At 46.8% G+C, this 15,041-nt stretch overlaps 1 protein-coding gene across 1 annotated transcript in view; it reads left to right on the forward strand.

Annotated features, from left to right (window-relative positions):
- Positions 1-1,433: 1,433 nt before the first annotated feature.
- Positions 1,434-15,041, forward strand: part of arap1 (ArfGAP with RhoGAP domain, ankyrin repeat and PH domain 1) — a 114,452-nt gene continuing 100,844 nt past the window's right edge. Inside the window, exons 1-2 of the mRNA XM_036961243.2 lie at positions 1,434-1,690; positions 13,364-14,933. Coding sequence (XP_036817138.1) covers positions 13,462-14,933 — 1,472 coding nt within the window. The 5' untranslated portion in view covers positions 1,434-1,690; positions 13,364-13,461. The remainder of the gene's footprint in view (positions 1,691-13,363; positions 14,934-15,041) is intronic.

Below are 15,041 nucleotides of genomic sequence, written 5' to 3' on the forward strand. Positions count from 1 at the left end.
TATGTAAAGCAGAAATATGCCTGTAGAGATAGTATGTAAAGCAGAAATATGCCTGTAGAGATACAGTATGTATAGCAGAAATATGCCTGTAGAGATACAGTATGTATAGCAGAAATATGCCTGTAGAGATACAGTATGTATAGCAGAAATATGCTTGTAGAGATACAGTATGTAAAGCAGAAATATGCCTGTAGAGATACAGTATGTATAGCAGAAATATGCCTGTAGATACAGTATGTATAGCAGAAATATGCCTGTAGAGATACAGTATGTATAGCAGAAATATGCCTGTAGAGATACAGTATGTATAGCAGAAATATGCTTGTAGAGATACAGTATGTAAAGCAGAAATATGCCTGTAGAGATACAGTATGTAAAGCAGAAATATGCCTGTAGAGATAGTATGTATAGCTCTGTCTCTCTTCAGAATTTGTATATCCTCCTGCTCTGAATTGAAGCTGGTATGGTAGTTGTCTGATGTCTCAGCCACTAGTCCTCATTGAGACATCATTGACTGGGCCAGCTTCTGCTCCGGGGACGGCGAGCAGGGGCACATACGGGGGTTGGCGCGATAAAAAGGATACACACTGTGCATGGTGGCCTGTCTCCCTGCCACCCCACACTGACCCCGCCACAGCTACTAGACCAGCGATGAGTCACCGTCTTCCTCTCTCCTCTCCTCCACCCCCTACCTTCCCCTCCACCCCTACCTTCCTCTCCTCCACCCCCTAACTTTCCCTCCTCTCCTCCACCCCTAACTTCCCCTCCTCTCCTCCACCCCCTACCTTCCCCTCCTCTCCTCCACCCCCTACCTTCCTCTCCTCCACCCCTACCTTTCCCTCCTCTCCTCCACCCCCTACCTTCGCCACCATCTCTTCACTATAGGCTATGCCTATACTTCCACACAGGTACAAGCCAATGGAATAGGTGTCATAGATTTATAATGTATAGTCTATTTTCTGCAGCATTGTCCTACCTAGAACATGATTCCTCTAGGACAATAAAGTTATGTTAGAATCTGCATCCAATATCTTTATTGTGTAGCCTAATCATAACACGTTGAATTTCTTTGTGGGGAAAAATGAAATAAGCCTATGCCACTTTCAGGGCAAAGAAGCTCTCATCCCATGAACAGTTATCCTCCCCACCTCAACACCACAGCAGTCACTTGTCACCCTCCTGAGGTTGAAAACGAAACTACACACCATCACAGAAATATGGACGTGGATACAATGTCCACTGTTATTCTTTGACAATGTTTCCACGCAGAATGGAACAATCATTTGTCAGAATGGCTCTATTGTTGCAAAGCACCTGACCGAATTTTCCAGAACAATGTTGCTACTTTCTAGAGATAGACGAACGTGTCAACATGTCCAGCATTAGCATGTCCAGAAATAAGTTGTTAGCCAAGGCTTCATCAACAAAATGTTACTGGTTTCATGATCAGGCTTACTAGAAGATGTGTCTGTGTGTTCTCTCCCACATACACTTTAATGGTTGAAAAGTGGACTGGCTAAATAGAGGCTCCTTCTGAAATGTAATCAATCACGTGACCGCTGCGGAAGTTTTCGCTGTATTCGCTGCTGGTGCTTTTGAGGCGTGAGAATATGTCATCGGCGAACTCGTCCTGAAATATCCCATAACCTAAACTCCAGTCACCAGGGAAACTGTTCAAAACACAGAGAAGGTAATTCATGTTTAAAAAAATATATTTTTCTGGAGAGTTTATGGTTGAAAAAATAACTTAAAAAACTTCAGAAGAAAGAAAGGACCAAAACAGATTTGGTAATGAGGCGAATTTGTAAAGAATTCCGATGCGCTTTCAAGTATAGTTTCAAAGTCATAATAGCCTAGACTGAGATGCGATTGTCAGTTACGTTTTTAGATCAACCTGTAGGATTGTAAATGGGCAGTTGCTGTCAATTAATGTAATTAATCATATATACGCCTAAAAATGTTTTCCTTCGTTTGTGATAAATTGAGGCTATAGTTTAAAGGACAAAGAATCGAGGACCCCCAGTCTCCGTTATTGTGGAATGCTGACGCGATTCTGTTTTCTCTGGTCTTATTGGATCTCAGGGATCACGTCCGCTCGTGTTATTGGAGAATAAATCAAATCAATGATTTACAATAATAACAATACTTTTTTTTGTGCGTGTGTCTCATCTGATGTGCGTGAAAGAAAGATATGTTAATGTAATAGACACGGAGTTAATGTGGGCCCATCTCAGTGTTCCGCAGTTGTTCAGGTGCAGATTTGACAGGTGCTTGGCTGAGCCATGTATTTAGAGAGTATCTGCATTATGATGCATTTACATGATGCTTCGACATTCTATGGCAGCCATGTTAGCGCCTCATTAACATTACACGAGGGAATATTTAAACGATACTATGTAACTGCATTTCTAGAATTAGAACAATATTCAAAATTCTAAAAGTTGGCATAACTCTCTCTAATAATAATAATAATAATAATAATATTTTAATTTGTATATCACTTTTCATTAGACTTATCTCAAAGATCTACTAAGGATTTTTTTTGCAATAAAAACAACGTATATATATTTAGAATCAAGGCTGGTAAAATAGCAGTAGTGGGCTAGGTGCTAAGTACATTTTAGATTTGGACTATGAAAAAGAGTGGGTTTTAAGGAGCGTTTTAAAAGTTCTGAGTGATGGAGCGGCTTTCAAATGGTCAGAAAGAGCATTCCATATGCGAGGAGCAAGGGAGCCTACGGCTCGGTCCCCCATAGTTCGGAGACATATCATGGTGGAAATAGATTAATTGCATTATTGTTAGCCCACTGCTCTCTGTATAAACTGTATTGGCTTGGAGTGGGTAACGTCAATTACCTGAGGGTCATCCCGCAGAACTGGCAAGTGATCTTTATTGTCCAAACTCTGGTGTGCATGTTGTACTGCGAGTGCACACAATATACTTTAATCTTCTGACCAGTTTCCCTCGGTCTCGTGGTCTGTCTGCATGTTTTCTGGAGGATCCCGTATTGTATAAGGCTGTACTTGAGCTCCTTGCGCATGTTTTTTAATCAAATAAAAAAAATCTTTAAACTGAAGAATCCATGTGTGTAGTGGAGGAAAGTTGCTGACATTTCTTAATCTTTGGTCCAGCCTTCGGACCAGGAGAAGAGAAGTGAAGACACTGGTATTTGCATCCAAACATTTAGCTAGTTGATTGGAGAAGTAGAAGTATGTCTTGTCTAGTTTAACATTTTCGGTTGAACTCGATTTTTGTATTCAGTACTTGATTAGCTTTAAAAAATAACAATAATTATAATAATTAATAATTATTGATAATAAAAATAATAATAATGCACATAAAAAGCACAAAACAAATAATTGTAGATCAATTCACAGGAGTAAACTACCAAGGCTACCACTAGGCGCCATGGCAACCATGGAACCAAAGTGTGTGTGTGTGTGTGTGTGTGTGTGTGCGCGCGTGCTCTGTCAGAGATAGGTTATCCGCACCAGTGGAAACACTGAGTGTTAGTTTTTAAAGAGCTATTTCCTTTTCAGTATGCTCGTATACTGCATGTGTTTTAGGGTCAGTATCTTATTCAGTTTTTCCACAAGGATTTTTTTCATCAGGGAGGTGCATTGCTATTAGCGCAATGTGGGCCATGCTAGCTGTGGGCCATGTGCTAGCTGTGGGCCATGTTCTAGCTGTGGGCCATGCTAGCTGTGGGCCATGTGCTAGCTGTGGGCCATGTGCTAGCTGTGGGCCATGCTAGCTGTGGGCCATGTGCTAGCTGTGGGCCATGTGCTAGCTGTGGGCCATGTGCTAGCTGTGGGCCATGCTAGCTGTGGGCCATGCTAGTAGCTGTGGGCCATGCTAGTTGACATGCTAGCTGTTGGCCATTCTAGTTGACATGCTAGCTGTTGGCCAATCTAGTTGACATGCTAGCTGTGGGCCATTCTAGTTGACATGCTAGCTTTTGGCCATTCTAGTTGACATGCTAGCTGTTAGCCTTTCTAGTTGACATGCTAGCTCTTGTCCATTCTAGTTGACATGCTAGCTGTTAGCCTTTCTAGTTGACATGCTAGCGTTTAACCTTTCTAGTTGACATGCTAGCTGTGGGCCATTTTAGTTGACATGCTAGCTGTGGGCCATGCTAGTTGACATGCTAGCTGTGGGCCATTCTTGTTGACATGCTAGCTCAGGGCCATTCTAGTTGACATGCTAGCTGTTGGCCAATCTAGTTGACATGCTAGCTGTTAGCCTTTCTAGTTGACATGCTAGCTCTTGTCCAGTGGCTAGCATGTCAACCGCTGCTAAATGAATGTACGGGAAACACTGCTACTTGACTTTGGGGCCAGATAATTTAATGTTAATTTCTCTACTATAAGCCACCTCCATAATTTTAGCTCTAGTCTGTGTGTGTGTGTAGTTTGATCTCAGTGTCTCTCTGAGGCCATTGCCTGAACGGAGTTTAACTCTGGCATTGAGAGAGATGGTTAGAAAGGCTGATCTAAAATCTGACCTGTGGGAGAGAAGAGGCTACCGTGACTCATGTTGCCTCCACCCTCTCTCAACGGTCTGATTTAAGAGAAAACAAAGAGATTGGCCCGTCTGTGACGCACTCATCACTTGAGAATGCACATAAGACCTGCTGCAACCCTGAGTTAGGGTGATAGTCCAGGATAGGGTTAGCCTGGGTTAGTGATAGTCCGGGATAGGGTTAGCCTGGGTTAGTGATAGTCCAGGATAGGGTTAGCCTGGGTTAGTGATAGTCCGGGATAGGGTTAGCCTGGGTTAGTGATAGTCCGGGATAGGGTTAGCCTGGGTTAGTGATAGTCCGGGATAGGGTTAGCCTGGGTTAGTGATAGTCCGGGATAGGGTTAGCCTGGGTTAGTGATAGTCCGGGATAGGGTTAGCCTGGGTTAGTGATAGTCCGGGATAGGGTTAGCCTGGGTTAGTGATAGTCCGGGATAGGGTTAGCCTGGGTTAGTGATAGTCCGGGATAGGGTTAGCCTGGGTCGCTATGGGAGTCTGTAATAGCTGAGATTATGAAACATCTCCCTGTGAAATGTTGCACCCCAGGGTAGCAGCAGAGTATAGAGAGGATCACCCCAGGGTAGCAGCAGAGTATAGAGAGGATCACCCCAGGGTAGCAGCAGAGTATAGAGAGGATCACCCCAGGGTAGCAGCAGAGTATAGAGAGGATCACCCCAGGGTAGCAGCAGAGTATAGAGAGGATGATATCTAGTGCCCCAGTCTCCATCCCACCTCTGTCACCCTCCTCTCTGCAGCCCAGCAGCCCTCCATGGGTGAGGAGGGGGACAGGGACAGGGCAGACCCCCTAGGGTGAGGAGGGGGACAGGGACAGGGCAGACCCCCAGGGTGAGGAGGGGGACAGGGCAGACCCCCTAGGGTGAGGAGGGGGACAGGGACAGGGCAGACCCCCAGGGTGAGGAGGGGGACAGGGACAGGGCAGACCCCCTAGGGTGAGGAGGGGGACAGGGACAGGTCAGACCCCCAGGGTGAGGAGGGGGACAGGGACAGGGCAGACCCCCTAGGGTGAGGAGGGGGACAGGGACAGGGCAGACCCCCAAGGGTGAGGAGGGGGACAGGGCAGACCCCCAGGGTGAGGAGGGGGACAGGGCAGACCCCCTAGGGTGAGGAGGGGGACAGGGACAGGGCAGACCCCCAGGGTGAGGAGGGGGACAGGGACAGGGCAGACCCCCTAGGGTGAGGAAGGGGACAGGGACAGGGCAGACCCCCTAGGGTGAGGAGGGGGACAGGGCAGACCCCCAGGGGGAGGAGGGGGACAGGGACAGGGCAGACCCCCTAGGGTGAGGAGGGGGACAGGGACTGGGCAGACCCCCAGGGTGAGGAGGGGGACAGGGCAGGGCAGACCCCCAGGGTGAGGAGGGGGACAGGGACAGGGCAGACCCCCAGGGTGAGGAGGGGGACAGGGCAGACCCCCAGGGTGAGGAGGGGGACAGGGACAGGGCAGACCCCCAGGGTGAGGAGGGGGACAGGGACAGGGCAGACCCCCTATGGTGAGGAGGGGGACAGGGACAGGGCAGACCCCCAGGGTGTGGTATTATTCCCTTCCATATCGGACCCTTTACTAGAAGCACTGTGTCAGAGGAATTCAATGTGTGTTTGAGTTATTGAGCATGCTTGAAGCAGTGGTACCAAGGTTGGTGTGAGTCATTCTGTTTGTGTGGGTGTGTGTGTGTGATGGGCAGAGTGGTCTATGCATGTTTACCACTCTGTCTGTCAGGGCCGGAGACGAGTGACGGGAGGTGTGAGAGAGAGAGACAGCAGTGTGAGGAGAGTCAGGCGTTTCCTCTGTTTCCTCTGTGTGAAATGGGCAGCCTGTGGTGTGAAGCGGAGGTGCTACGATGCAGAGAAAGAGAGAGAAGGTAGCTCATATTGAGGCCATGGAAATGTCACCTTGTGATGCCACAGCCCTTCTAGAGGGCAGCTTATAAAGAACTGGTAGCTGATAAACAGATTTTAACTCTGGCGTTTTGTATGTAGTTGAAAAGGGATGTGAAGCTTGACCCCCCCCCCCCCCCCCCCCCCCCCCCCACACACACACACACACAATCTCTTACTTCCCTTAGAGAATGTCAAAAATGTGTCAGGTAAGTCTCTTAATGGGTGTCTTAAATCAGAACTCTAGCTCTGTCCTCTCCATACGATTCCCCCCTGGCCTCTGTGTGTGTTTTGTCTCCTGTTGTTGACCTGCTCTTGTAACAGAAGACCCCATTGTTACTTCAGTATAGAGACACTGTTATAACCAGCCTGGAGAGAGAGAGAGACGGTTTAACAACCAGAAGCTCTAGGATAGGGTCAGTGGAGACCTGAACTGGGTACCGCTATGGAATATACACAACACACGATTATCGAAAATAGTTATTACAAAAAGGTTGAAACAAGCCGTTGTGGTCAGCAGGCTTAGAGCGGCAATCAGAAAGGTTACAGTTTCAGTGTCTTCAGTACGAAAAGCTGGTAGTAGTTTCAGTAACATGCAATTCTCAAGTAGTGTAACTCAAAACACAGCAAATATCAAGTCTAAGCACACAACACATCTAGTAAGTATAAATATCAAAAGGGTCATAAAAACTTAGTGCCTAATGCAATATACACTGCTCAAAAAAATAAAGGGAACACTTAAACAACACAATGTAACTCCAAGTCAATCACACTTCTGTGAAATCAGACTGTCCACTTAGGAAGCAACACTGATTGACAATACATTTCACATGCTGTTGTGCAAATGGAATAGACAACAGGTGGAAATTATAGGCAATTAGCAAGACACCCCCAATAAAGGAGTGGTTCTGCAGGTGGTGACCACAGACCACTTCTCAGTTCCTATGATTCCTGGCTGATGTTTTGGTCACTTTTGAATGCTGGCGGTGCTTTCACTCTAGTGGTAGCATGAGACGGAGTCTACAACCCACACAAGTGGCTCAGGTAGTGCAGCTCATCCAGGATGGCACATCAATGCGAGCTGTGGCAAGAAGGTTTGCTGTGTCTGTCGGCGTAGTGTCCAGAGCATGGAGGCGCTACCAGGAGACAGGCCAGTACATCAGGAGACGTGGAGGAGTCCGTAGGAGGGCAACAACCCAACAGCAGGACCACTACCTCCGCCTTTGTGCAAGTGTGCATGCAAATGTGCATGTGTCTGCTCAAACGGTCAGAAACAGACTCCATGAGGGTGGTAATGAGGGCCCGACGTCCACAGGTGGGGGTTGTGCTTACAGCCCAACACCGTGCAGGTGCCAGAGAACACCAAGATTGGCAAATTCGCCCCTGGCGCCCTGTGCTCTTTACAGATGAAAGCAGGTTCACACTGAGCACATGTGACAGACGTGACAGTCTGGAGACGCCGTGGAGAACGTTCTGCTGCCTGCAACATCCTCCAGCATGACTGGTTTGGCGGTGGGTCAGTCATGGTGTGACTGACCCACAGCCCTCCATGTGCTCGCCAGAGGTAGCCTGACTGCCATTAGGTACCAAGATGAGATCCTCAGACCCCTTGTGAGACCATATGCTGGTGCGGTTGGCCCTGGGTTCCTCCTAATGCAAGACAATGCTAGACCTCATGTGGCTGGAGTGTGTCAGCAGTTCCTGCAAGAGGAAGGCATTGATGCTATGGACTGGCCCGCCCGTTCCCCAGACCTGAATCCTATTGAGCACATCTGGGACATCATGTCTCGCTCCATCCACCAACGCCACGTTGCACCACAGACTGTCCAGGAGTTGGCGGATGCTTTAGTCCAGGTCTGGGAGGAGATCCCTCAGGAGACCATCCGCCACCTCATCAGGAGCATGCCCAGGCGTTGTAGGGAGGTCATACAGGCACGTGGAGGCCACACACACTACTGAGCCTCATTTTGACTTGTTTTAAGGACATTACATCAAAGTTGGATTAGCCTGTAGTGTGGTTTTCCACTTTAATTTTGAGTGTGACTCCAAATCCAGACCTCCATGGGTTGATAAATTTGATTTCCATTGATCATTTTTGTGTGATTTTGTTGTCAGCACATTCAACTATGTAAAGAAAAAGTATTTAATAAGAATATTTCATTCATTCAGATCTAGGATGTGTTATTTTAGTGTTCCCTTTATTTTTTTGAGCAGTGTATAATCAAGCCCTTGTACAATCAACACAATAAATCAATTTGCTGGCTGTCTCCAAGTCCACATAACTACCCAACAAATTCTACTCAGGATAGTTGCAATTAACATTTACACAGAGACTGAATAGAAGTTTTGTCAACTGTGAATGAACGTCAGTTTGCGGTTACACGAGGTCTGATTACCCTCTTAAAAAAAGCTGATTAATTAGCATGATAATTACACAGGTGCACCTTGTACTGTGGACAATAAAAGGTCACTTTTGTCACCCAACACAATGCCACAGATGTTTAAAGTTTTGAGGGAGCGTGCAATTGGCATGCTGACTGCAGGTATGTTCACCACGCCTCCAGCGTCATTTTAGAGAATTTGGCAGTACGTTCACAACCGACCTCACAACCGCAGACCACGTGTAACCACGCCAGTCCAGGACCTCCACATCCTGTTACTTCACCTGTGGGATTGTCTGAGGGGGGGTGTTGTGGAGTATTTCTGTCTGTAATAAAGCCCTTTAGTGGGGAAAAACTCATTCTGATTGGCTGGGCCTGGCTCCCCAGTGGGTGGACCTAGCTTCCAAGTGGGTTGTGCCTATTTCAATTGACTGATTTCCTTCTGTGAACTGTAACTCAGTAACATCTTACAAATGGTTGCAGGTTGTGTCCCTCTTTATTGTTTACAGTGTAGACTCAACAGAGCCATTCAGCTGTTGACTTGGCACCAATCTTCTTAGCACTTTGGTGCGGAGCAGTCCAGAATAGCCTTTGTGTGTGTGTGTGTGTGTGTGTGTGTGTGTGTGTGTGTGTGTGTGTGTGTGTGTGTGTGTGTGCGCGCACGCGCACACTCAAGTATGTACAGCGTTAGTGAGACCTACTGACTCAGGCTACTACTGACTCAGGCTACTACTGACTCAGGGTACTACTGACTCAGGCTACTACTGGTACTACTACATACTGACTTACAGACCCCCATTACAAAGAGAGAAGATCTTTTAGTTGCAGGTAGAAGTACATCTAGACAGTAGACACGGTTTCCTTTCAATGTTGTTCCTCAATTCTCGAAAAGAGAGCGAGAGAGAAAAAAGTTTTGACTATGTACAGACTCAGTGAGCATAGCCTTGCTATTGAGAAAGGCTACATGTACACTGCCCACAAAATGAGGTGGAAACTGAGCTGCAATTCCTAACCTCCGATTACACAGACCCACAAAGAATTTGAAAACAAATCCAATGTTGATAAACTCCCATATGTGAAATACCAGTGTGTCATCACAGCAGAAAGATGTGTGACCTGTTTCCACAAGGACAACCAGTGAAGAACAAACACCATTGTAAATACAACTCATATTTATGTTTATTTATTTTCCCTTTTGTACTTTAACTATTTGCTCATCGTTACAACACTGTCTATAGACATAATATGACATTTGATATGTCTCTATTCCTTTGGAACTTTTGTGAATGTAATGTTTACTGTTCATTTCACCTTTTGTTTATCTATTTCACTTGCAATGTAAACATATATTTCCCATGCCAATAAAGCCCCTTAAATTGAGAGAGAGCGAGAGCACAGCGTTGGTCTCTGGTCTGTCAGTTAGAGGAAGACAGGAAATGATTTTGCAATTATTTTACAGACTCTTATGTCCTTCAACACACACACACACACACACACACACACACACACACACACACACACACACACACACACACACACACACACACAGATGGTGTCCATTTAACATGCAAAATAGACACCGGTTGTGTGTGTGTGTGTGTGTGTGTGTGTGTGTGTCCATCATATAAAGACACTGTCCTTAGATAACTCTGTTTTAGCAGGACCAGGTACAGGCAGGCCTGTGTGTGTTGACTCTCTTGTGATGGGTGATTGACACCACCTCTGTCCTTCAGTCTGATGGTCTGTTAGTCTGGTCTTTCTGGTTCCAGAATAAAATAGAGTTGACCTATTAGACTGTTTTCTGCACGGTGGTAATGAAGTCTCACGTTGATGTGTGAGTAGGTGTGCGTGTGCGTGTGCTTGCATGTGTGTTATGTGTAATATGTCTCTTGTGTCACTCTTGTCACTCTTGTGTTACATCCTCGTACAAAGCATCCTCTTGTTCCACATTTGAGTTACCGTTGAAGCTATGAGATGTGGTGAACGTACAGTGCTTGATGTTCCAAGTCTGATACACATTCATCTGGTAGTTTCTACAGTATTTCTCCAAAGGAGAAGAATATTCACATACTCTACTACTGGGATTCCACTTTAGTCCTTTAAATTAATTCATTTTATATTTATTATTATATTTACTTTTCTATTATCAGGGAGTCATGCTGAGACCAAGGTCTCTTTTTTACAGATGAGCCTTGAATTCCACAAATAAAAGAAAATACACACATCTAAATAAAGAGACAGAATTCAAGCAGAAGGAAAAACACGGTCATAACTAAACAGACATTCATCAGTAAATAGGTCCTTATTTATAGAAGGCAGTTTAGAAAAAGTATAATTATGACTTTAGTTGGTGTATTAAAGAACTGCGTTTGTGTTTGTCAGAGAGAGAGAGAGAGAGAGAGATGGAGAAATAGTGGTCTCAGCTGGTGGAGGTTTTTAAAGAGCACACCACAGTTCTTAGACTCCATAGATTAAGATCTGTTGATCACTTAAAGTGTTACTTTAAGACTAGGTATTTTTAGTTTAGGTTAGGAGGAGAGAGAGAGGCATCTTCTATCATCTGTGTGTGTGTGCGTGTGTGTGTGTGTGCGTGTGTGTGTGTGTGTGTGTGTGTGTGTGTGTGTGTGTGTGTGTGTGTGTGTGTGTGCGTGTGTGTGTGTGTGTGTCGGTGTGTGTGTGTGTGTGTGTGTGTGTGTGTGTGTGTGTGCGAGCGAGGAGCTGTGGCTGTGTGTTTGTGGTCTGTTTAGAGATGGTGGTGTCTTATCTGTGGTGAGATAGAAAGCTAGAGAAAAGAGGGCAAGAGGAAGAAAATATAATTTACCAACAGTAAAACTTTTGCTCTGGTGTTCCTTGACCAAGCGGTGGAACTTCTTGATTTTGAAAGTCTGTGAAAGATGCTAAACGCTAGTCTTATACTGTAACATCCTCTTCATGGGGTTTCCGTGTGTATGTTGTCATGGGAAATTCTTATACAGGGACACTCATAGTCAATCTTAAATGAATCATTGTTTATTGCCAGCGTGCTGGAGAGGTTCCAACCAACTCAATGCACCATAGTACACATGTCAATCAGGAGCTCTGCCTGGGGCAGTCCTAGCAGTTGTCTTATATACACAGACAAGTTATATTTGCAAGATTTAGCCTAATTCATTCATCATTACTGGTTTTTTTCATTCATGTGACGGACCAATACTGGTTCAGAACATGTGACTGACCAATACTGGTTCAGAACATGTGACTGACCAATACTGGTTCAGAACATGTGACTGACCAATACTGGTTCATAACATGTGACGGACCAATACTGGTTCAGAACATGACGGACCAATACTGGTTCAGAACATGTGATGGACCAATACTGGTTCAGAACATGACAGACCAATACTGGTTCAGAACATGTGACCGACCAATACTGGTTCAGAACATGTGACTGACCAATACTGGTTCAGAACATGTGACGGACCAATACTGGTTCAGAACATGACAGACCAATACTGGTTGAGAACATGTGACAGACCAATACTGGTTCAGAACATGTGACGGACCAATACTGGTTCATAACATGTGACGGACCAATACTGGTTCAGAACATGTGACGGACCAATACTGGTTCAGAACATGTGACGGACCAATACTGGTTCAGAACATGTGACGGACCAATACTGGTTCAGAACATGTGACGGACCAATACTGGTTCAGAACATGTGACGGACCAATACTGGTTCAGAACATGTGACGGACCAATACTGGTTCAGAACATGACAGACCAATACTGGTTCATAACATGTGATGGACCAATACTGGTTCAGAACATGTGACCGACCAATACTGGTTAAGAACATGACAGACCAATACTGGTTCAGAACATGTGACCGACCAATACTGGTTAAGAACATGACAGACCAATACTGGTTCAGAACATGTGACCGACCAATACTGGTTCAGAACATGACAGACCAATACTGGTTCAGAACATGTGACCGACCAATACTGGTTCAGAACATGTGACGGACCAATACTGGTTCAGAACATGACAGACCAATACTGGTTCAGAACATGTGACCGACCAATACTGGTTCATAACATGTGACGGACCAATACTGGTTCAGAACATGTGACGGACCAATACTGGTTCAGAACATGACAGACCAATACTGGTTCAGAACATGTGACGGACCAATACTGGTTCAGAACATGACAGACCAATACTGGTTCAGAACATGACAGACCAATACTGGTTCAGAACATGTGACGGACCAATACCTTACGAGGCTTCTTTCTCTCTAAGCTGAGACCTTGAACAGAACACGGTCTGGGCGTACTGCCACTTTGCAGGTACTGATAGTGAAGATTTATACAGTCAGCCACTTGCATGAACACAGAAATGGGTTATTAGAACAGCACATGAATAGAAAACGTAAATGAGTTATAAGAAAAGCACAAACATTAAAATTCCACTTACAATGTGTTTCTGAACGTAATATACTGTAAGTGAATTGTATCGACTGGGATGTACACTTCTATTGATAAAGGTTTAAAATCCTAACCTGTCTTCCTGTTTCTTCCACAGGTTTGATCTGAACACTGCCTGGACACACCACACAGGGACACACACAGGGACACACATCTTCACACACACGTACACGTAGACACACACACTCTGTGGTGATGTCTGAGGCGGAGGGGTGTGTGTCGGTGTGGGAGTGGCTGTGTGCTCTGCATCTGGACCAGTATTTCCCAGTGTTCCAGGATGCGGGGTTAGGAACGTTGTTGGAATGCCAAGGGCTGACCCAGGATCAGCTGGAGACGATTGGAATCAAACTGCCTGGACACCGCAAACGCATCCTAGCCAGCCTGCAAAAAACACACCACCACACACACCCCGAGAGAGAGCACGATGCCCTACTCACACATCTGGCTGCAGAGGGAGACCAGAGAGAGGAAGAGAGAGCTGTGTTCAGACCCAGTCCTTTGGGGAGAGAGACACCACTACCTGCACAGAGACCAGTATCCAGAGGAGAGAGACCAGTCCCTAAGGAGAGATCAGTGTTCAGGGAAGAAGAGAGGGATGGAGAGAGACCGAGACCAGTCCCTAAGGAGAGAACTAAGTACCGCTCTGTCCCTGTAGAGACATTGGACTGTGGCCAGACTTCCCCCCCTCCCAACCCTACCTTCTGCCCTACCACCCCCAATCCCAACTCTACCTCCTACTCTACCGCCCCCCATTCTACTGCCCAGGACCCCCCCTTACCCCCCATCCCCCCTCGCAGCACCCCAAACGGCCCCCCACTACGCTTCATCCCCACCTCCCCTAAACACTCCCCCATGGCACCCAAACCCAGACATAAACATAACAATACACACTCCTCTACAAACACTCAGACCACAGTACCCCTCCCTAGCCTCTCCACCAATCCCCCCACAGTACCTCTCCCTAACCTCTCCACCAATCCCCCCACAGTACCCCTCCCTAGCCTCTCCACCAATCCCCCCACAGTACCCCTCCCTAGCCTCTCCACCAATCCCCCCACAGTACCTCTCCCTAGCCTCGCCACCAATCCCCTCACTGTACCCCTCCCTAGCCTCTCCACCAATCCCCGCACAGTACCTCTCCCTAGCCTCTCCACCAATCCCCCCACAGTACCTCTCCCTAGCCTCTCCACCAATCCCCGCACAGTACCTCTCCCTAGCCTCTCCACCAATCCCCCCACAGTACCTCTCCCTAGCCTCTCCACCAATCCCCCCACAGTACCTCTCCCTAGCCTCTCTCCCTCGCCTGTTTCACCAGCCAGACACCCCCAGCAGGTGGGGGAGGGAGGGAGAAAGCCCTCTCCTGTTTCACTAGCCAGACACCCCCAGCAGGTGGGGGAGGGAGGGAGAAAGCCCTCTCCTGTTTCACCAGCCAGACACCCCCAGCAGGTGGGGGAGGGAGGGAGAAAGCCCTCCCCTGTTTCGCCCTCTTCCTCCTCCTCTTCCTTCTCAGTTGAACAATATGACCAGTCTTCCTCTTCTGATCAATGCGTGCCCACCCTCCCCCCTAAAGTCTACGTGGTGGGGGCGGGCCCTAAAGAGCCTCGCGGCCCTGCTCCAATCCCACGTCGACCTCCTGTTTTGCCCCCCAGAACCACACCCACACATAGGTAAGAGGGCCTCTGATTGGCCCCCAATGTTGTCAGTTCTACTTCTGTCGTTTGTTCTATTGCATTAGAGACAATCTAAACCAACAGTCTCAAATAAACTGCTTAACC

Source organism: Oncorhynchus mykiss, chromosome 24, assembly GCF_057628025.1.
Source record: "Oncorhynchus mykiss isolate SJ-2025 chromosome 24, ASM5762802v1, whole genome shotgun sequence".
NCBI classification, from domain to species: Eukaryota; Metazoa; Chordata; class Actinopteri; order Salmoniformes; family Salmonidae; genus Oncorhynchus; species Oncorhynchus mykiss.